Source organism: Sarcophilus harrisii, chromosome 2 (assembly GCF_902635505.1).
Source record: "Sarcophilus harrisii chromosome 2, mSarHar1.11, whole genome shotgun sequence".
Lineage (NCBI taxonomy): Eukaryota > Metazoa > Chordata > Mammalia > Dasyuromorphia > Dasyuridae > Sarcophilus > Sarcophilus harrisii.
In genome coordinates, this window is record NC_045427.1 from 556,871,450 (window position 1) to 556,893,610 (window position 22,161).

Here is a 22,161-nt window from a genome sequence, read left to right on the forward strand (position 1 = left end):
CTAATATTAAAGAAAGAAAAAAAGTGTAGTCCTTAAATCTAGCCCCTCTTATATCCCAAAGAGATCTTAAAGGCAAAGAGACCTGTATGTGCAAAAATGTTTGTGGCAGCCCTCTTTGTAGTGGCCAGAAACTGGAAACTGAGTAGATGCCCATCAATTGGAGAATGGCTGAATAAATTATGGTCTGTGAATAATATGGAATATTATTGTTTGGTAAGAAATGACCAACAGGATGATTTCAGAAAGGCCTGGAGAGACTTACACGAACTGATGCTGAGTGAAATGAGCAGGGCCAGGAGATCATTATATACTTCAACAACAATACTATATGATGACCAATTCTGACGGACCTGGCCATCCTCAGCAATGAGATCAACCAAATCATTTCCAATGGAGCAGTAATGAATTGAACCAGCTACACCCAGAGAAAGAACTCTGGGAGATGACTAAGAACCACTACATAGAATTCCCAATCCCTATATTTTTGCCCTCCTGCATTTTTGATTTCCTTCACAGGCTAATTGTACAATATTTCAGAGCCTGATTCTTTTTGTACAGCAAAATAAGTTTGGTCATATATACTTATTGTGTATCTAATTTATACTTTAATATATTTAACTTGTATTGGTCATCCTGCCATCTTGGGGAAGGGATGGGAGGAAGGAGGGGAAAAATTGGAACAAAAGGTCTGGCAATTGTCAATGCTGTAAAATTACCCATGCATATAACTTGTAAATAAAAAGCTATATTAAAAAAAAAAAAAAGACAAAAAAAAAATCTAGCCCTTGAACGCCAAAAGATCTGAGGTTTCAGCATCAAAATTTACATTCTTTTGGGTGGAGCATGAGGCAGGAAGGGAAAGAGAAAAATTGGAGAAATCTGTTACCCGTAGGTAGGTGTGAAGAAAAAAACGTTTACAAGAATGCAGGTTAATGGACTCAAGAATCCTATAACTGGGCCGGGTGGGTCCTCCAGGAGCCTTTAGGTTCCCTCCCGTATTGGATGCAGAGCAGAACCGATCTGGGTTGGGCCGCCACCGCCTGCCTCCGTTTCTCCATTACGACCAAGTTGAAGGATGTAAGTCAAAGTGCAGGAGGCAGCGAGGGCCACAAGGGGGCGCAGCCCCGATGCGGAGGTTCCGATGAACAATAGTGCGAGGTCCCTGGAGACATCGGGGAGAAGAGAACCACTGCGGCTCCTGCCTGTGCCCCAGGAGCGAACCATCGAGAAAGCGGAAGGAGTCTTCCTGGCGGGCACTTCTGAACGCAGAGCGCAGCCCCTCCATCAGACAGCCAGTGGTTGAGAGACGTGCTGGGGCCGAGCCCTTTGCCCGGGCTGGCAGGGTTCAGAGCCTGTCCGGTCCGGTGGCGCGCTCGGCCCGGAGCCGGCGCTAGAGCAACCCGGGCTCCCCTGCACGTCCCGGAGTTCTGTCCGCCCCCGACTTAACGCAATAGGTGCCTGGAGCCGCCTGTCGGAGGGGGGCGTGACCCGAGCTGCGGCGGTGACCCCGGGGTCAAGGGTGCTCGGTGAGGCGAGGCGGGGCATCCCGAAGGTAGTGGGATCCTTCCCAGCCGCGCCCCGGCTCCGCCCCCGCGCCGATCCTGTCACGCCCCCGCCCCGCCCCCTCCGGGCCGGGGCTGTGCTGCTGGAGCGGTGGCGTCTGTGTCGGTATGGACCCGGATTTAAGCCTGGAAAGGTGTGTCTGGGAGGGGAGGTGGAGGGTGAGGGGCGGGGGTGTCGGCCTTCCCTCCCGCGGCCTCCGGATTTGGGTCGGGGGACAGGAGCGGGCCCTGGCCAGGTGGGGCCTCGCCCACCCCTCTCGGCCTGGAGCCGGGGCCGCAGGTGCCCGGGCCGGAGCGGGCCGGGAACTGCGGCGGGAGGCGGGAGCTACGCGCGGCCGCCGCAGGTGCAAGCCCAGAGAAGCCGGGCCGGAGTCCGCACCCCCGCCCGCCCGCCGCGTCGGGGAGCGGCCCCTGGGGATCGGAGGCGGGGGTCTTGTGAGGGTGCCCCCTCGGCGCGGCGCGGGGACTAGGGCTCGGTGGGCAAGGCAGGCCCCGGAGGACAGGAGAAAGGAACGTCTTCAAACTGTAACGGGAGGGAATGAGGTTATCCAGGAGCCCCCATCGGCCGGGAGGAACCTGCTCCACGTGGGGGAGGGGGCGTCTTCCCCTGGGCCCGGAGGAAGGAGCGGGGCCGCTGACCCGGTTCTGTCCTGGGTCCCGGACAGGATGCCGCCGAGATGCTTCCTTATCCAGTTAGGTCATGCTTGGGGGAGGGGAGGGGCCGAGGCCCCAGACTTGCGAGGCCACCTGCAGCTGGAGCCACCGGGCGGGGGGAGGGGAAGGCCCCGCCAGAACTGTGACGGACTGTGCCCCCAGAACACCTGCAGGGAAGTCCCTGGGACTGGCCCATCACGGCAGGTATCCGCGAGGTAGAGGCTCCTCCTCACACAGAAACATTTTTAGTAAATTATTGTTCTGGAGGCGCTGGTGACTTTGGGTCCCAGCCCCACAGCCCTGCCTGGGGAAAGAAGCAGAGCCCTTTTAATACTCGCTCTACTGTCATCCCTACCTGACTGCTCCCAGTTCCTTCCTATCCCCTTCCCCTCCTCAGGGAAGACTGGGTCTTTGCAGCGCAGAACCAGCCCCTTCTTCCCCGATTGCATGGCTTTGGGCATTGACACAGGCATCTGAACATGAATTCATGCTTGCATCTGCATGTACGTGTCTGTACATAGAATACTTGCATGTATCTGTCCTTGTGTAGGTAGGTATCTGTGCATGTTACCTATGCGTCCGGCCAAAGCGGCTCATGTCCAATGGTACTGGGCTAACGGTATACCCTCCTTCTGCAAACAACTACGCCTCCCCAGGTCCTCACCCATCCCAACCTTTGCCCTTTAATTAAACTCCATTGGTCCCCACACACATGGTATGATCTGCTTCCCCACTTCCCTCCCCCATCCCAACTCCCCAAGGCTGTTCCTGCAGCTTCTCCCCCTCCTTCGGGGCACGCTGGTTAATATTTACCTGAGGAAAGACCAAAGCCCATGGGATTGGCTGGTGGTGTGATCTTCCTGTTGGCTGGGATTCCAGTCATTATCCCCTTCTGTTTATTTCCCTTTTTGTCCCCTTTGTCTATCCTCTGCCTCCATTTCTTCCTAGCTCTCCATCAGGGAACTTCCCAGCCCTCCGTCAAAGAGGACTAGAGGGCCTAAGGCTATTCTTTGTATAGAGGCAGGTTAGGTGGTACAGTGAGTAGAATGCTTTGGCTTGGACTCAGGAAGACCCGAGTTCGAGTGTGGCCTCAAACACTAACTGGGTCATCCCAGGCAGGTCACTTATCCTTTGCCTCAGTTTCCCCAGCTATAAAATTGGGATAATAATAGTATCATGAGCTTATGCTCATAGGTGCCCACCCCAGTGCCTGGGGGGTGGGGGTGGAGCAGGAGAGGAGACAAAAAGAAATCACTGGAGAGTACTGGCCTCCTTTCCTGATCCCCATGTGGATCAGAGTCCAGCTGGCTCGCGTTCTGCCTCTCTAGGAGGAATTTTAGGCTCCAACCAGTAGTATACCCTTAATTTAGGCTCCCTGTGCAGACCTTGGTGTGCATGGGCATACATATGTGGAAATAATCAATACATGGATAGACACATGAAATTCAGCTAAGGACTTATAGAGAAAAAAGGCTACTGTATCCCTGGCACCACCAGTTACTTTTCTATGGGACCCAGGTCAAATCACTAAGTTTCTCCAACCCTCAATTTTCTGAAATAATGGTGCTTGAATTATGTCCCTCACAGGAAGAGGAAAGGACTTTGAGTAAAGCTCTTCCTGGACCCCACCTTGACCTCTGTCTTCATTTGCTCAGGCTGCAGGGGACTCCATCCTCATCTCTCTCTGTTCAAGTCTTCCCCTGGCTTCATGGCCCATCTCAGGTGTTACCTTCTCCATGTCACCTTCTCTGAATCTCCCCATCCCCCAGGTAGGACTTCTCCTTTGCACCTGTCTTTGTCCCATATTGTTGTTCGTTGTGCATGTATCTTTACTCCATTAGAGTGCAACTTTCTTGAGAACAGATTCTGAGTCTCATCTCTTTTTATTTCCATTGTATTAGACAGCAGAGTGCCTTACACAGAGTGGGTGTCTAATATATGAATGAATTAATAGTAATAATGAACATTTTCTGGGTTTTTGGTCTGTGGAGGAAACCATATAGGTCCTGTTTTTGGAAGACAAACAACCTAAAATTGGGGGGGGGAGGTGGCAAGGATAAAAGAAAACATGTATGTAATAAACCATCGCATGATCAGTGTGAGGAGAAAGCTTAGTAGACTGTTATGGAGGTTCATAGGGAAGAAAGTCACTTCTCTCTGAAGATCAGAGAAGACTTTTTAGAACTACATATCTGCAGATTTACAGGGATACACATTTTGTAGATAACACAGAGACATATGAATACATGCACATGGGTGTGTGGCAACACATCCAGTGTGAATAGGCACACATCATTCTTTGAACATAGCAGGTGATTAACAAATGGTTGTTGAATGAATGAATGAAGGGGTAAATATGGCTCATAGCCCTGGCCTGGCAATCAAAAACCTTGGATTTGAGTTGCAATTGTGTTGTTATATATCTTTGGGCAATCTTGTCTCAGACACTAGCTAAATAACCCTAGGCAAGTCACTTAAAATTGTTTACCTCGATTTCCTCATCTGTAAAATGAGTTGGAGAAGAAAATGACAAATTAATACAGTATCTTTGCCAAGAAAACCCCAAATAAGGTCAAGAAGAGTCAGGCATGACTGCAAATGATTGATTCTCTTTAGGCCTCAGTTTCCTACTTTTGATAGGAATTGGATGATCTGTAATGTCCCTTCCAGGACTAATGTTCTATGATGAGCCAGAAGCTAATTAAAAAAATACATATCTGACAAAACAGAGCAAAGGGAGATAAATAAAAGGAAAAATTGGGGCAGCTAGGTGGCACAGTGGATAGAGCCCCAGCCCTGAGGTCAGGAAGGACCTGAGTTCAAATCTGGCCTCAGACACAACACTTCCTAGCTATGTGACCCTGGGCAAGTCACTTAACCCTAATTGCTTCAGCCAAAAAAAACAAAAAACGGACAAATTAAAACTCAGTGGCAAAAGACTCAGTCTGCAGATTTCCATGGTTGTGTGTGGGTGTGGTTGTATGTGTATGGTTGTGGGTGTGTGAAAAGGGAAGGATTGTAGAATTAATTCTTGGAACAGATTAATTAAACTGAAGCTCTATTGTAGTATGAGAGTCAGTGCTTTTCCCTTTTTATTTTGTGGACACAGGATCGTAGAAAGCCAGGACACACCTGAATGTGACCACGACTCCCAGGGCCCCAGTTTCCCTGGACTGTGACCCCTTATGATTTTGTGACACCATCTCCCCATCACTGACTTCCCCTTTACTCTTTTCCTAGTCCCCCACTCACAAGACTCCTGGGGGCTCTCTTGGATCTGAGCTATCCTTGGGTTCCCTAGGAAGATGTGGGAGGGGCTTGGGCCCTTTCTTCTGTGCTTCTTTATGGTCTCTTCTGCTCCTGGACCCCCACCACGGAGACCGGCCAGAGAGCTGGATGCCACGCCAAGGACAACTATCCCTTACGAAGGTGAAGGTGACCTCATCCCGTTGAGGCTTGGGATGTGAGGGCAGGGAGGCTAGGGGAGGAGAAGCTAATCTGGGGCCCAGGGTAAGATCAGGGGCTCTGGCTAAGTCAGGATTCAAGCCTGAGCCTGGAGGCACCACGTCAGCTGCTCATTGATTTCAACACCTATGGAAACTTAATCTCGGTCCAAGGGCTTTTTTCCCCTTCTTTCTGTGGACACTTCCCAAATTTCTTATCCTCATCTTGAGGCCCTAAATCTGTGGTTTTCTTTGTCCCTGGACTAAATCATATGATATGATTGATTCTAATAACTGTTCCTTCTACATATTAGATATGGATGCTCCAGTCTAGTATCTGTTCCTTCTCTTGTGCTTGTCAGCTACACAATTCAGTCCATAAGAATGGGACTTCTAGAGTTCATTTGCAAGGGATAAAGGGACATACCAGGTCAAGTCCATTAGAATAGTACACAAAATCTTTCAGGGTGAAGCTGCTGAATGTCTTGAGTTTTCTAACCTTATTCTTAGTTCTAGTTTCTCAGGCTTGGCTCAACCTTCAAGATTTCCTCTAGTCTAGGAGCATGTCTTTTGATGCTAGACTCCCTAGAGGCCTCAAGTCTTTGGTTTCATCCAGGATCTTTCCACACCCATATAGGATTCATCTTCTTGACTCTTCTGGGTCAAGTTTATTCACCAGTTGTCAACTTAGGTTCACCCGAACCTAACAGCCACAAGACCTCTGATCTCTCAGTCACTTGCTGACCCCCACTGACCTTTTATTTTTAATAACACCCACACTGACATCCAATCAGCAGGTCTCTTGAGTGCATGATATTTAGAGTAATAGGACTTTTCTACCCATATTCTTACCTAATCACTGGTTAACCTTTCTGTCCTTCTAGTAAAATTAAGACAAGAAAATACAAATAGGTTAAAAGTGTTCCCTGTTACATGAAAAAAAAAAAAGTAGCATTAATTCAATATAACTAGACAAAAATAAGTTTCCATTGTAAGAGAAAGAGCATAGGATCAGGCAAATGTGGGTGTTTCAGTATTTGAGGGTTGGAAGGGAACTGAGCCTAGAGGATCAATACCCATTCTCCACATCTTCTCCAGAGCTCTCTGAGGCCCGACACTTCGGGGGTAATGCCTACAATTATTCTACACTGCTGCTGGAGGAGGCATCCGGGAGGTTGCTTGTAGGAGCGCGGGGGGCCTTATTCTCTCTTAATGCCCAAGACATTGGAGATGGAACCCACCGTGAGGTTAGCCCCCCTATACCCTCTATGTTCCAGGTGCATGTACAATTTAACATTATTTAACATACTCCCTTCTTCAGCCTCCCCCCGCCCCATCTCAATCTGCCCTGCAGACGTCTGTATACCTTAGGTCTTCTTATATAACTTAGATCCATGACCATCCTATCTGAAATTTCCTATGGGAATCCATGAGCTTCCCTGTCCCTAGCACCCTCACCACTCTCCCCTCCCCCCCCATTCCCCATAGTAGTCTGAAGCCCAAGAAGCATCTTCCCTTCCCTCCCACAGATCCAGTGGGAAGCATCCCCAGAGACTCAGAGTGAATGTGTCCGGAAGGGAAGAAATAACCAGGTAGGTAAGACTTCCCTGTCCCTTCCCCCCTTCACTACAACCTCCAAACCCCATATCCCATTGAGTGAATGGAGAGGCGAGAGAGTGGAGGCAGGGACTCCCGTTAGAAGTTTTACATGCTAGAGTAAGGAGGAGATGCCGAGGGCCTGGGCTGGGGGCGGGGGAGGGAGGTGGCTTGACAGAACCCAGTGGCTGATTAGGTCTGGGACTAAAGAATAGTCGGGCTCAGGGGCATAATTAGTTTGAGTAAGGGGACGACAGTAGTTGTATTGACAAAGATAGGGAGGAGCGAATTTTGAAGGAGGGATGATGAGTTTTAGACCCATTGATTCTAAGGTGACATGGACACATGCGGAGGGAATATTTAACAGATACATGAAATTGTGTCTGGAACTTGGGAGAGCGGCCAGGGCTAGAGCCCAGAGCCCTGGGAGTCAGCAGTGTGAAAGGGTCCTTGATGTTAGGCAGTCGGGTGCAGTCCCTCAGGGAGGAGGAGGAGTCCTGGCAGAAGAGCAGCAGGCAGGGAGGAGGAGAGCTGCCCAGGAGACCACAGGCTTCATGGGCTTGTTTGTACCGTAGCTGCGTTGGGCAGGACACCCACCACCCCAGAGCTTTAACTGCAAAATAAAATACGGGAGGTTTCAAAGGAAGCCAAGTGTGCTGAAGCACAGTTACCAAAGAATTAGGGAGATGGCTTAGAGGCAGAAGGGGGCATAGCAGGGGATGAGCGGAGTCGAGACTCTCCAAGCAGGCAAAGATGTTAGGAGGCGTTCCGGTGGACGGGAGCCTCTAGCCTGGCCAGGGACTCATGCCCCTTCCCACCTTTGTCCCTCTAACCTGACCCCTCTAGACTGAGTGCTTCAACCATGTCCGGTTCCTGCAGCGTCTGAATGCGACGCATCTCTATGCTTGTGGGACTCATGCCTTCCAGCCACTCTGTGCTGCCATCGTAAGGCTGACCTGACCTTTCACCCGCCCTCCCTGCCCCAGCCCAGGGCAGCCTTTAGCCTGGCCCAGCGCCTCCTCCGGGCCATCCCACTCCCCGGCCTCTGGTCCCTCAGCCCTGGAGAGTCCTCGGGCTCACTCCTAACCCCCCAGGAGAGAGGCTCCCAGCACCACTCCCCCAGGGACTGTAGCCTCGCCACTGTTCTGCTCCCAGGCTCCCCGCCCCGTTCTGAGCTGTTTGTCTTTCTCCAGGACTCTGAAGCCTTCACTTTACCTCCTAGCTTTGAGGAGGGGAAGGAGAAGTGTCCCTATGACCCAGCCAGGGGCTACACAGGGCTGATCGTTGGTGGGTGCTGTGTGTGTGTGACGCGCTGCCACAGTGTGATGCTATGTGCTGCCCCCATGTCAGATGCTCCCACCTACCTCGCACGTCTCCCTGCCACCCGGGGGGCGCGTGACATGTTCTGCCCGTGTCCAGCAGCCCCTCCTTGTGTACGTGACGCCCCCCCCCCCCCAGAGCTGACGGCCCTAACCCTGTGCTCAATGTCTCCCGATCCCAGACGGTGGCCTCTACACTGCCACAAGATACGAGTTCCGCAGCATCCCTGACATTCGTCGGAGCCGCCACCCCCGCTCCCTGCGAACTGAGGAGTCCCCCCTACACTGGCTCAATGGTAAGGGAGCAACAGGTCCAGAGGGGCCCACCGGCTTGCAAGGAGGAGGGCTGGCTGGCGCTTCCAAGAGGAGGGCCAAGTAAAGCTTGGAGCCCGTGGACAAAAAGGTGGGGGTGGGGACGGAAGGTGTATTTCCATTGTTTATACTTCCTTTCATTTAAAAATATGATCTGTTTTAGGCCCAGCTGGGACCTTTTCTTCACCTTCCTCTCAGCTCCCAGATAAACAGAATGTTCTAGATTAATGTACCTTACATTGATTTGGAGAAATCCCTAGAGATGGGGAAATGAAAACTCTGGGGAGAAGTCCATAGAGTAATCATGAGGTCGGGGGAAACATGGATGGGCACTCCCATCCCAGGAGGACGCAGTCCCTCAGAGGCCTCTGCCTTTCTAGATGCGGAGTTTGTGTTTTCCGTCCTCATCCGGGAAAGCGAGGCCAGCACTGTGGGGGATGACGACAAAGTCTATTATTTCTTCACGGAGCGCGCCACAGAGGAAGGGAGTGGCTTCTCCCAGAGCCGGGGGCACCGGGTAGCCCGCGTAGCCCGAGTCTGCAAGGTGAGCTGGGCTGAGGCCCTCAGGCTGGGGCACTTTGGGCAACGGTCTCCCCAGACCTGAGATGGCTGAGCCCACCCCTTCTGTGGCTGTAGGGTGACCTAGGGGGGAAGAAAATCCTACAGAAGAAGTGGACGTCTTTCCTGAAGGCCCGGCTGGCTTGTCACATCCCCCTGTACGAGACCCTGCGCAGCGTCTGTAGCTTGGATGGGGGTTCCTGGGCCCACACGCGCTTCTATGCAGCCTTTAGCCTGACTGCTCAATGGTCAGTACTGGAGGAGAACCCCAGTGGGGGCTGGGCTGTTGGGGAAGCATTTGAGGAAGGCGCGGGGATTAGATCGGACAACTCTCTCACCTGAGAGACCCTATCTGGAGGCCGAGGTCTCCAGGGCCAGATTTCTGGGCATTTCCAACCCTGCCAACCTGAGAAGGAGCACTTCAGGGGGCGGATTGGCCGCCGAGGAGGAATTTCAGGCATGTTGACCTCAGCAATGGCTGAGACAGTGGGGGTGGCTCAGCTGAGTGTTCAGCAGTAGCCAATCAGCCACAAAGTCTAAGGGCAGAGAGGCGGGACCCTCCCTTCTCTCCCCTCCCCCGCCCCCCCAGTTTCTGTCCTAGATCTCTGAAAGCCAGGGAGAGGCCAATCTAGTTCTTGGATCTGAATCATCCCCCCTCCCCCCACCTCCCAGGAGGACCCTAGAGGCCTCAGCCATCTGCCGTTACGACCTGTCGGATGTCCAGGCCTCCTTCTCTGGCCCCTACATGGAATACCAGGATGGTTCACGGCGCTGGGGCCGATACGATGGGATGGTGCCGGAGCCCCGACCAGGCTCGGTGAGGAGGTGGTGGCCCGTCCTACTTAGCCCTCCGTTTTCTCATCCAGCCGATCTGGGGTGGGGATAGGGAAGCTCTCTGTTCTTCTCCTGGCTGGGCCCTTAGAGATGTCAGTGTGGGATGAAAGAAGCTACGGTTGAAGTCAGAGGACCTGAGTTCCACTTCCAGCTCTATTGACTCCCTATGTGAACTTAGGCCAGAAATTCCCTTTCTTTCGACCTGTTTCTTCATCTGGAAGGTGATCCTGGGAAGGCTCCCCCTAGGGGTTCAATCCAAGAAAGGGCAGCTGCTTCACACAGCCTCTGTCCCCCCAGTGCATCACAGATGGCCTTAGAAGGCGGGGCTACAACTCCTCTCAAGACCTCCCCTCCCCTGTCCTGGACTTCGTGAAGTTGCACCCCCTCATGGCTCGGGGTGTAGGGCCGGCTCGGGGGCGGCCCCTGCTGCTGAAGCGGAACATTCGTTACACTCGGCTTGTGGGGACCCCTGTCACTGTGCCAGCTGGCCCAACCTACGATGTGCTCTTCCTGGGGACAGGTGCGGCCCCAGGGGGGGACAGTCTTCTCCTGATCCTACCAGCACCCACTCCTCAAGTCCCCCTACCACCTCCTAAGCACGGGACATCGCCCAGACTACGCTGCCCATCCCCACTCCCAGTCCTTAATCCTGAGCCTGCTGAATGTTGGGCCCCTGGGCGAAAGGTGGGGCCCCTGGTGGGGCCTTGACTGTGCTCCTGCTTCTACCCCCTTTCAGCTGATGGCTGGATCCACAAAGCTGTGGTCTTGGGCCTTGGTATACACATTATTGAGGAAGCCCAGGTGTACATGGAGCCCCAGCCTGTGGAGAACCTGGTCATCTCCCTTGCCCAGGTACTCCCCATATCTAACTGATTTCTTTCCGGTGGCTCTCAGCATTCATTGTGTGGGACATGAGAAATTGTTACTAACTACCCGCCTCCTTCTGGCCCCAGCACAGCCTGTACGTGGGGGCCCCTACTGGGGTGGTCCAGCTGCCACTGTCCCACTGCTCCCGGTATAGCTCCTGTTATGATTGTATCCTGGCCCGGGACCCCTACTGTGGCTGGGATCCTAGTGTCCGGGCCTGCCAGGAAGCTACCATGGTACCCAACAGGTACTGGGGCTGCTAAGGGTGGAGGAAATAATTTAGATTTCTGGGGGGAGGGAGGAGGCGGGGTGAGCACCTGAATTTTAAGCCCAGAGGGTATAGATCTGGGTTTTTGGTTTCTTTTACTGGACAGATAGAATCTGAACGATGCTCCTGCTCATGCTTTCTGCCCTGTTTTATTTCAGAACGGCTCTGATACAGGATATGGAGAGAGGTAATCGTGGCTGTGAGGGCAGCGAGAATACAGGTAACGGGCAGCACAGCGCAGTCAGTATGTGGGCATGGGCATGGCTTCACCTTCTCTCATGGCAGCAGAAATAGGAACCTCTCCTTTCTCTGTCTCTCATCCTGGCAGCCTGCTCAAGTAATGCCGGACGGGGGATGGGGGGAGGGTGAAAGTTATTTCCCGGCTGTGGGCCTTTCCCAGTCCCCTGCCCCAACAATCAGGCTTTCATCTCCTTCCTGCCTGCAGAAGCACATTTGCCAGCCAGGAACCGGTCGGTGCTGAGGGGGGATGATGTGCTCCTACCTTGTGACCAGCCCTCCAATCTGGCCCGGGCCTCATGGCTACTCAACGGGAGTCGACTGCTGATGGACGGGAGGGACGGCTACCGTGTGGGTGTGGATGGCTTATTGGTGATGGACACCCGGCCAGAGCACAGTGGTCACTACAGCTGCTATGCAGAAGAGAATGGGCTTCGCAGCCTGCTGGCCTCCTATGGCCTTACAGTGCAGCAATCCCTCCCAGCCCCGGCCCTAGCCCCAGGCCTGGCTCCTTCAGCCCATGGTGCCCACCTGACCCCAGATGTTCGTCTCCTTTATGTGTTGACCATTGCAGCCCTGGGTGGTCTCTGCCTCGTTCTGGCCTCCATGCTCCTCTATGTTGCCTGCCTGCGGGGCAGTGGACACCGACGCAAGTATTCGTTGGCCAGAGGTACTGGCCGGGCAGGGGGCTCTGCTGTCCAATTGCAGACAGTCTCCGGTCAGTGCCCTGGGGAGGAGGATGAAGGGGAAGAGGGGACAGATGGGGCAGGAGGACCCGAGGGTGGTGGCCTCCGGATAATTCCTGGGGAGGGAACCCCAGCACCACCTCCTCCTCCCCCACCTCCTCCCCCTACTGAGCTCTCCAATGGGCTGGCAGCACTGCCCAGCCGGCTGAGGAGGATGAATGGTAACAGTTATGTATTGCTGCAGCAGAATGAGGACCGGCCACCTACTCTACCTTGCTCCTTCACAGAGGAGCTCAGCCGAATTCTGGAGAAACGGAAGCACACACAGCTGGTGGAGAGGCTGGATGAGAGCTCCGTCTAACCCACCCACCACCCAGTTCCCCTTTACCCTGGTCTCTATCCCTGGCCACCTGGGCTAGGTCCTTCCTTTCCCTCTCCCCAACCCCTACCGGCCTTCCAGCTCCTAACTTGCCCTCTCCAGCCTCCAGAGCTGACTTCTAGACCGACACCCTCTGTTCAAACAGATCCTTTAGCCCTTAGCCTTCTAGGCCTTAGTCCTACCCCTCAACTCCTACTACAGGGGTCCAGGTCATCATTGCCCTGTACCACATAGCAGACCATCTTCCCATGTCCCATTTGAGACCACCCTCCAAAATGACTGAATGGGGCCATCGGTCAGGGGTCTAGGCCCCTAGACCTTTAGCCATCCTTCAAGCACCCTTTGCAGAACCTGTGACCTCAAAGAGTGAGCTACAGAGAGGTAGGTCTGCTTGTGAAGCACCATCCCCAATTCCTAAATGAAAGGGTGGGAGGTAGCTGGAAGTCTTTGACTTCTTCCCCAAAGCCGAGAAGAAATGAGGGGGCAGTAGGCATGTAGACAGGGCCTCTTGCCCAGTGATTGTGCTGCTTCAGAGCGCCCCTGTCTCTTTCCAGCATTGCAGCTGCATGGTGGGCTGCAGGCAGAGGGCAGCTGCAGCAGAGCCTCCATGTTTGCTATCTGCTTCCCACCTCCTGCCTCGGTGCTGAGTTCTAATGGTGACTGGAAAAGTCTGAGACCCTGCTGCCCACACTGTGCCCAATAACCCTTTTCTATGCTGGATAGAAGGTCTGGCAGTGCAACCACCTGAGCAGCGTGTGTGCATGTGTGTAAGGAAGTATGCCTGGTGTGCATGTGTCTGCCAGGTGATGCAAACCCTCCCCACCTTCTCCCATAGGCACCCTTGGGTATTTCTTTAGTCCAGGAGCACACGCCGAGCTCAGTCCCATCCAGTTCTTCGGTCCCGGCTCAGGGCCTTGTCTCCAAGTCTGGCACTGAGAGGAAGCAGCACATAGCTCCATGCACACCTCACATACCTGCTCACACCTATACATGCTCATAAACAAGGTCACACATGTACACCCTGAGCCCCCCAGGCTCTGCCAAGAATGAGATGGTGGCTGCACTGTCCCTCCCCTCATTGCCTGGGGTCCCCAACCTGTTTCTGACATGTCTGGTCCATGGACATTTCATGGGAGTGACTTCCCCCAAGACCATCTTCCTACCACTCCCACTGAAACTATGCAAAGGGCAGGTAGTAGGCAGGCTGGGAGGTGGGATTCCTTGGTCCTGCTTCTGTCCTACTTCACTGTGGTGCTGTAGGGGTCCTTGGGTCAGTGAAGGAAAGACCCCCAGAATGAGATGGGACAATCAAAAACCCGACTGGGGTTGTTAACTCCTTTGGGCCAGGACGATGACTGTTATTGATGCTGGGAGAGAACCCAGGACTACCATGTTTTTACTGCCCTTCAAACAGCACCATGAACCCTTTCCTTCTTTCAGCCGAATGTATTTATTATGAGAACCATGGAAGGGCTCTATTTTACTACTAGCTCCTGGGGGAGGGCAGAGTAGGGCAGAGGGCATTTTGCTGGAGGCTCAGCTGAGGAGGGGGGTGGAACTTGGGCTCATCTCCCCACTTCCTTCCTGTTGGTCAGTAAATAATGTCCTCTAAACTTCGTGGTCCTTGTCCAGTTCATACAATGGTACTCTCCTCAGCCTGGTGGGAAATAAAACAAAGGCCCTGCTGCAAGGGTCTGCTTCCTATAGGATCTACTCCCAGAGCACAGCAGGGGTTACCAAGTTCAAAATGATCTCGATATAATTATTTGGATTCTGGCCGGTGGTACCACAGTCACACTCTTAGCTTCGATGGAGGGGCTAACACAGAGAGACTTGACATCAAGGAACAAGCAGTCCCTCAGGAGAAACGTTTAACAACCTCCTGTGTTCCATCTGTGCCCAGTTCACATCATGGTCAGCCCAACTTAAAGTGTTCTAGGCCTGCAGCTGCAAAGGTGCTGAAAATACTGAATACCTACAGAAACTTCCAATTCCTAATCTTTACAAGAGGTCCTGGGGTGGGAGTAAAACTGAACAGATCAGCAAAGGTTCAAAAAAATCCAGGACCAAATTTCTGATTACCTTCCTTAGGGTAGTAGAAAAGATTTAAAAACTACAGAATTCATGTCAATTCATAGAATTTACCACTAAATGGAATCTCGAAATTTTTCTTTTCATATATATATATATATATACACACATGCAACACGTATTTCCCAGATACTTTGAAAAAAAGCTAAAATTATGGAAAGGCAAATCGGTCCTAAAGGAGCTCACCTAGTAAGGCAAACAACTAGGCACATACTATGTGTATAGATAGAAGATAATCTCAGAGGGAAGAGGAAAGCCGGACACATTGCTAGAAAGACTTTCGGAAGTGACATCTGAGCCTTGGAGTCAGCAGGTGTTGGGCATGGTTAATGACCCTGGATGCTAGTCTGTTGCTAGGGCCTAGTCTGGACTGGGAAAGGCTGTGAAAGTCAAAAGAAGTTTCCCTATTTGATCCTAGAGTTTACAGGGAATCTACTATGACATGGTCATACTCTACTTTAGGAAACCCATTTTGGCAATTTGGTGGAGAACGGAAGAGAGAGGCAGAACTCTCAGACCAGAAGGCTTTTGCCAGTAACTTCGACAGGTAATGAGAGCCTGTGCAGAGCAAAGGTGCCTCTGACTAGAGAGAGAAGGTAGCACTAGGGAAGGTGGGAAGACTTTAGACATAAAGCTAGAGTTCTATTTAGACCTACTTAGTGTGAGAAGCTGGCAGGTTGGGAGAGTCTGGGGATAGATACAAATGGGAATCGTCTATGGGCAAGAACCCACAAGATTCCAAAATGTGATGGTATAGAGAGAGCGACTCTAAGGGATCAGCTGACGTGAAGTTCTAGCTGCTTCTGGCAATCAGATCTCTGCTTAGAAGTCCTGTTCCTCCTAACTGCCCCCATGGGAGTCATGATGCCAACAGCTCAGGGACAACTAGGAGACTGCTGGGGTGCGGCAGTTGGCGGTGAAGGAAGATGCAGGACGGCTCTGAGGGAATAAAGACGTTTTATTGCAGTTTCTGGGGAGGGCTGTTGGCAACGGCTTCTCCGCCCAGTTGGGGCGGCCTGTTAGTAAAGGGGTGCCACTGCCCCTGGATACTCGGGCTGTAGGTATGGTAGGGTTTCCGGATACGAATCACATCCAGGCCTGACTGGTCAGCGAGCTTCTGGATCAGCGCAGCCACCTCGTCCACCGTCTTATTACCGAGAGCTACCTCCTGTACAGAGCCGTTCACTGAGCCACAGGGAATGGGCACAGAGGAAAGAGACTCTCAGGTCCGCCGGAGGAGGAGGAGGAGGAGGAGAGCGCGGTGCCCGACTCCTGCCCCTCGCCGCTCCCCATACTTCAAGTGACCCCCAACCCAGCCCCCGCCCTCCCGCCCCTACTCCGAACTCACAGTACTCCGCCACCACCCGCGGCACGTGGCACTTCTTCGCGGTCACATACAGCACGACCCCCGGGTTCCTCCGAGCAAAGTCCGTCACGTGCTGCTCCACATACTCCCTGCGGGCGGAAGGGCAAACGCGCGCGTCAGGCGCTGCGGCCCGCCGCCTCCTCCCCGGCTGAGGCCTCCACAGGGCCAGGGGAAGCCGTTCCCGGGGTCAGGGATCAACGGCGGGCGCGCGGCCCCCACCTGGCGCCGCGGGACGAAGGCGAGTCGCGGCTGACCCTAAGGCTAAGGCGCTGCAGCTGCTGCACGTAGCGCCCCAGCCCGTTGTGCAGGACGCTGCCCAGAAAGCGGCTCGGAGTGCCGCGGGCCGTCATGACGGCTACGGCGTGCCGGGAAGCCGGAACTCCCGGAAGCTAGGAAGCGAGACGGAAGTCAGGGAGCGAGGAGGCATTCTGGGAAGGGGAGGTGGGGCGAAGACACCCAACTTCCGGCGGCGGGGCGGTCGCCCTCTAGCTCGCAGAGTTTTGGTTCCGAGGTCAACAACTAGCACGCGACTCGTTTCCACGTTGTTGGTGCGGGCGCCTCGCGGCTCGGAGGATGTCGGGGCGCTCCCTCGGAAAAGCTTCTGGGCGCCGCGGGGAGCGGGAGTAGTTGCCGAGCGTCCCGCCCTGGAAGGAAGGCCCGAGAGGGGAGAACGCGGGGGAACCTCGGGTCTCGCGGTTAGGGGCGGCGGGGTCATGACCTCACAGGGCAGCCTGTGAGGAAGGAGCCCCCTAGCAAAGGGCTATGGAAGGGCGGCGGTTCTGTGCCGAGCGTGCGCCTCAGACTCGCTTCTCTGGCTGGCGGCAGGCCGGCTCTGCGGAGGAGTCCCAGGTAGTGTCGGCCCCTTCCCTCCTCCTCCTGGAAACCGAGCGCAGATGTGGGTCTCTGCCCAGAGCAGGGGCCCCATGCGGGCCCTGCTGCCGCTTCGGTGGCCCGTAGCATGGGTGGGGTGCAGGGGCCTCCCCCGGGCTCCTGTCCCCGCGTCTCCCCGCAGGCCCTACCGGAAGGAGGGTCTGCCGGCCCCCGAGACCCCCTCGGTGCTCGTCACAGCCGCTGAGATCAGGCAGTATCTCCGATCCAGGGGAGTCCCCTACCAGGACGGGCACAGCTGCCTGCGCACGCCCAGCCCGTTCCAGGGGCCGCGGGGTCCCGGGGCAGAGAGCTGGATTGAGGGCAGCCCCCACAGTCTTTTCATTGATAAGACCACAGGCCACTTTCTTTGCACTGGAAGCCTGGCTGAGGGCAACTGGGAGGACTTGCAGGCCTGTGTAGAGGGTGGCACGGCTGGGTCCTTGGCTAGTGAAGGGAAAGGAAGCGAGGCTCTGGACGGTCCAGGTGGTGACGTTCTGAGAATCTGGGATCGGGCCGTGCCACTGGCCGAGCTGCCAGACCCAGAGGAGGTTCAGGTGGCACGAACAATGTTCGGTCTGACCAAGGTGTCTGATGCCACGCTGAAGCTTTTCAATGTGCGCTATCTTCGGCCCGCCAGAAGCTTGGTCTTTCCATGGTTTTCCCCGGGGGGGCTGAGCCTCAGAGGACTGAAGCTGCTGAAGGCAGAAAGTCAAAAGAATGGCGTCTGCTACGTGGAGACCACGTTGCCTCGCCCCAGTGCCTACCATAACCTATTTGGGCTGCCTTTGATTGGCCAGCGAGATGTGGAAATGGTGCTGACCAGTCGGGAACTGGATAGCTTGGCTTTACATCAGGCTACAGGGCTGCCCACGCTGGCATTACCCCGAGGCTTAGCCTGCTTGCCCCCTACCCTTCTTCCTTATCTGGAACAGTTCCGTCGAATAGTTCTCTGGCTGGGTGATGACCTGCGTGCATGGGAGGCTGCCAAGTTGTTTGCCCGGAAGCTGAACCCCAAACGATGCTCTTTGGTTAGGCCAGGAGAACAGTACCCCCGCCCCCTAGAAGCTCTGACTAAGGGCTTGAATCTGCAGAAAATATTAAGGTCAGCCCTGCCTGCTGGCCACAAGTCTATAGTATCTTTCCGGCAACTGAGGGAAGAAGTCCTGGGAGAATTATCGAATGTGGAACAAGTGGCTGGAGTGCGCTGGGGTCGTTTCCCTGACCTCAACCGACTTTTGAAGGGCCATCGAAAGGGCGAGTTAACTGTCTTCACAGGTGACCGTGTTAAAGATGGGTTTGACCATTCTCATTTGGGGGGGGGAAGGTAGCTGTCCTCAAGGGGAATCTCCCTGGCATAGGGGTTGGGGGTTTTATGGGCAGTGTCAGGGATCTGAATGATAAAACTCTTGATTGTACCGCAGCTTTGAGGGTGGTGGTGACCCCCTAAGTCCTTTCTCAAATGTACCTTTGTCATGTAACTCTCAGGACCAACTGGCAGCGGGAAGACAACATTCATTAGCGAATATGCACTGGACTTATGTACACAGGGAGTGAATACACTGTGGGGTAGCTTTGAGATTAGCAACGTGCGGCTGGCCAGGATCATGCTGACACAGTTTGCCATGGGGCGGCTTGAAGAAAGGCTGGAAGAGTATGATGAGTGGGCCGACCGCTTTGAGGACTTGGCCCTATATTTTATGACCTTCCACGGGCAGCAGAGTATCCGGTAAGAAACTTAGTTTTGAGTGGCTTGACTTTAGGTCCAGATTGTTCTGATTTGAAGGAGGGCTGAAATTGACAACTGAAGCTTCAGGATCTCTCCGATTGGCCATTATTTCAAGAATGCTAGTTGATGGCTACACTTGATGTTGGTGATGTAGACCTTTCCCCTCTCCTCCTGTGCACCCTCCCTCCTAGGACTGTGATGGACACAATGCAGCATGCGGTTTATGTCTATGATATCTGCCATGTGATCATTGACAACTTGCAGTTCATGATGGGGCAGGAGCAGCTCTCCTCAGACAGGTAACATCTCATCTCATTCCTCATTCTTCAACAATATCAAATTTGTATATATGTATCTTTTGGACTCAAAGTTCATTTTTTCCTCCCCCAAGCTGCGTGTCCTGGGAATGCCATATATACACGTACACTTGTATACATTTTTTGGTGGTTGTTCTTGAGCAAAAAATCTAAGTGGGTTAGGTTGAGATAGAAGCAGGAGAGTATTATTGTCTGTGACTCATGTCTTTATGTTGTCTTGAATAACTCTGGATAGTATGGATCTGGCTGTCCTTATTTCTCTGCCAAAGACTGATAAATGTTCTACCCTTCCTGGGTTGATGGCAGGATTGCAGCACAGGACTACATTGTAGGAGCCTTCAGGAAGTTTGCCACAGACAACAATTGTCATGTGACCCTGGTTATTCACCCCCGGAAAGAGGATGGTGACAAAGAGCTACAAACAGCATCCATTTTTGGTTCAGCCAAGGTCTGTATCCTGAAAATATACACTTTGTACATAAGATAGGATCTTTTATAGTATATAAGCCTTCCAGTGGGAAGATGCATTTTTATCTGTACCCCCTAAAACCTGTATCCTCATCCTTACTTTTCTCTTTATCTTTCCTTCATTCATTTATCCTCTTTTCCCTTAGGATCTTTTGTTTCCTTTCCTTTTTAGGCCAGCCAGGAGGCAGACAATGTGTTAATCCTTCAGGATAAAAAGTTGGTAACGGGTCCAGGGAAACGCTACCTACAGGTGTCTAAGAACCGTTTTGATGGGGATGTGGGCATCTTCCCCCTGGAATTCAATAAGAGCTCACTGACATTCTCACCTGCAGCCAAGGGCAAGGCCCGCCTCAAGAAGGTTAAGGATGATGAACTAGACCCTAAAAAGCCCCCATCTAGAAAAGGAGGAGGAGCATCTGGGAAGCAGAAAGACAAAGCAGCCCAACCTCCTCCCCACTGACAGCCATGGTCAGAGCAGTGTGGAGGCTGTGTTCATGGAGCTTCCCAAACCCATTTCACCTGTGAGTTTTCTTGCTTTTATCAAGAGTTGTTTGTCAGGAACATTCCCTCATGTGCCTTGGTATGGGAGCCAAGAGAATTGGCAGTTCTGGAAGAGAAAGCATTAACATGGGGCCATCTCCAAGACAATGTGTGATTCTGACCCCAGTGGAGGTAGTCAGCAACCTGGAAGAAAACTCAAGTCATAGGCTTTTTTCTAGAAAAATAAACCTATTTTTGTAATACTTTGGTTTGTTTTTTGTCCTTTGTTCTCAAGGAGGACCAAAATCATTATGTTGGAGTCAAGATACAGTGTGTCCAACTGTGGTAGCTCAGACCAGTATGAGCTTGGAAGAGCTCTACCACAGGTCTGGCACAAATAGTCTTTGTGAACATTTGAAGTAGAGTATCTCTAAATTTGAAGGTCTCATTTTTCTTTTGAGCTACTGCAATTTTACTTTGTTCATAGAGCACAGCCTTCTTTGATGAGGGCATGCCATGCTAGGCAGTCTTTTATACCAGTATCTCCCATGAGATCTTGAGAGTGCCCTTGTATTTTCTTTGGACCTCCATGCGTGTATATGCTGTGTGTGAGTTCTCTGTAAAATAGTTTTTTGGAAAAATGTACTTTTGGCATTCACATAATATGACCAGCCTATCAGAATTGCCCTCTCTGCAGTGGAGTTTAGATGCTTGGTAGTTTAGTGCAACAAAGGACCTCAGTGTCCAGTACTGTATCTTGCCAGGTGATCAGAATCTTCCTAAGACTGAATTAAATGAAGCACTTCTGGCATCGACTTGTTATACTATGCAAACTTCTTTACAGGCATTCAACAAGGTCAGCACAACAGTTCTGTAATTTCAGTTTGGTAGACGGCCTACTAGCTCTTCTCTTACTTACCTTCCTTCAGAGCCTCACAAATATTGAACTACCTCTGGAAAAGCGTGCATCAACCTCATCTTATGTGTACATCACTGGAAAGTATACTACCAAGAGAGGTGAAATACCCACAGCATTCAACATTTCTCCATCTGCTGTAACCATAGTTCTGGTTTGGTTGCTGGCTAGTAGAGAACCTTTGTTTTCTTGGTGGTAATAGGCCAGAATCAGCACAAGCAGCAGAGACTCAATCCATACTTTGTTGCATTTCAGCTTCAGAGGCTTTATTCGGTGCACAAGCATCTGCTGCTGGATGACTTTTAACAAGTCATGCAGCAACTCTCCCTCCACTAGTCTTGGCTTGTCTCCTTTCAAGTTAAATAATTTACCATCAGTGCGGCAGTTGAGCTTGATGTTTTCATTCTCTTGAAGACATCTGGCAACATTGCTGAAAACAGCATAGAAAGCAAGCACAAAGTCATCATTCACTTCCAGAGTCATCTCTGAGAACAACAAAGGCAATAGCCCAGGATGCAGTGGATGATCTTGGCATGTTTAATGAGTGACCAAGTTCTATGGGGAGCTTCAGTCATCTTCGTGGCCATTGGAACAAGTTGTTCTAATCCACCCATTCTACCAGGGAAGTCTATATACTTGGGATCGACAACCCCTGTAACTTATGGAAAGGTTTGAGACTCCTCAGTTACCCTCAACCTGGTTTAGCCACCTGCTGAAAGTGTATTGCAATGTGACTGCTGAGCATGCTACAACTTCTTTCAGTCATAGGTGAGAGTTGAGTGGACACCAAAGATGGATAAACAGTCCCCTGAAAAGGGCTTTTGCAGTTCTCACACCAGAGGTACCAGCCTGAACACACTGCCCTTGTTGACTTTTATTTTAAAAGATGGATTTTTAAGTTGTCTTACCACATATAACCACCAGGTGTCAGTGATGCTCCCAATACCATGATGCCAAGGCCTCATCCTTGTTTCTTACTCCTAGGATGGAAAATGAGGGTGTCCCAAGTCCCTAACCTTAGGCTCCTAAATCAGTGCTTTCCAGCAGCCCCTTCAGCTAGACCCAGGGAGATGGTATCAGGATGGGGAGCCTCATCTGATCCCACAAACTTGACCTTTTTTACTGTCCTGCCTTCCCTTCCCATTGTACCAGCTCCCTTTTTCAACCTACCTCAAGTATGGAGTTGCAGGGGTGGCCCCCAAGCCAGTATCC

At 52.4% G+C, this 22,161-nt stretch overlaps 3 protein-coding genes across 6 annotated transcripts; 2 read left to right on the top strand and 1 right to left on the bottom strand.

Moving 5' to 3' along the window:
• The first annotated feature begins 1,021 nt into the window (after positions 1-1,021).
• SEMA4G (semaphorin 4G) lies at positions 1,022-14,338 on the top strand. 4 transcript variants are annotated; one of them, XR_004232464.1, is made up of 17 exons: positions 1,022-1,696; positions 3,804-3,985; positions 5,326-5,645; positions 6,758-6,906; positions 7,189-7,251; positions 8,102-8,200; positions 8,449-8,542; positions 8,757-8,870; positions 9,267-9,430; positions 9,523-9,692; positions 10,117-10,261; positions 10,576-10,798; positions 11,015-11,130; positions 11,232-11,392; positions 11,572-11,633; positions 11,859-13,096; positions 13,270-14,338. XR_004232464.1 is itself a non-coding variant. In XM_031955711.1 (16 exons), exons 3-16 carry the CDS (start codon positions 5,522-5,524, stop codon positions 12,695-12,697), a joined length of 2,523 nt encoding a protein of 840 aa, XP_031811571.1. In that variant the 5' UTR covers positions 1,022-1,696; positions 3,804-3,985; positions 5,326-5,521; the 3' UTR covers positions 12,698-14,338. The 4 variants fall into 4 exon arrangements, 3 of the variants coding, with proteins under 3 accessions (XP_031811571.1, XP_031811573.1, XP_031811572.1); XM_031955711.1 differs by having other exon boundaries at positions 11,859-14,338; XM_031955713.1 differs by having other exon boundaries at positions 5,457-5,645; positions 11,859-14,338.
• Positions 14,339-15,744: 1,406 nt separating this feature from the next.
• On the bottom strand, positions 15,745-16,597 carry MRPL43 (mitochondrial ribosomal protein L43). The gene is made up of 3 exons (XM_012541962.3): positions 16,392-16,597; positions 16,155-16,261; positions 15,745-15,991 (listed from the first exon to the last, which is right to left on the bottom strand). The coding sequence occupies exons 1-3, from the start codon at positions 16,520-16,522 to the stop codon at positions 15,765-15,767; spliced, it is 465 nt and encodes a 154-aa protein (XP_012397416.1). The 5' UTR covers positions 16,523-16,597; the 3' UTR covers positions 15,745-15,764.
• Positions 16,598-16,664: 67 nt separating this feature from the next.
• On the top strand, positions 16,665-20,296 carry TWNK (twinkle mtDNA helicase). Its single transcript, XM_003755469.4, has 5 exons — positions 16,665-18,317; positions 18,528-18,768; positions 18,960-19,067; positions 19,392-19,533; positions 19,726-20,296. The coding sequence occupies exons 1-5, from the start codon at positions 17,066-17,068 to the stop codon at positions 20,011-20,013; spliced, it is 2,031 nt and encodes a 676-aa protein (XP_003755517.1). The 5' UTR covers positions 16,665-17,065; the 3' UTR covers positions 20,014-20,296.
• The last annotated feature ends 1,865 nt before the right edge of the window (positions 20,297-22,161 follow it).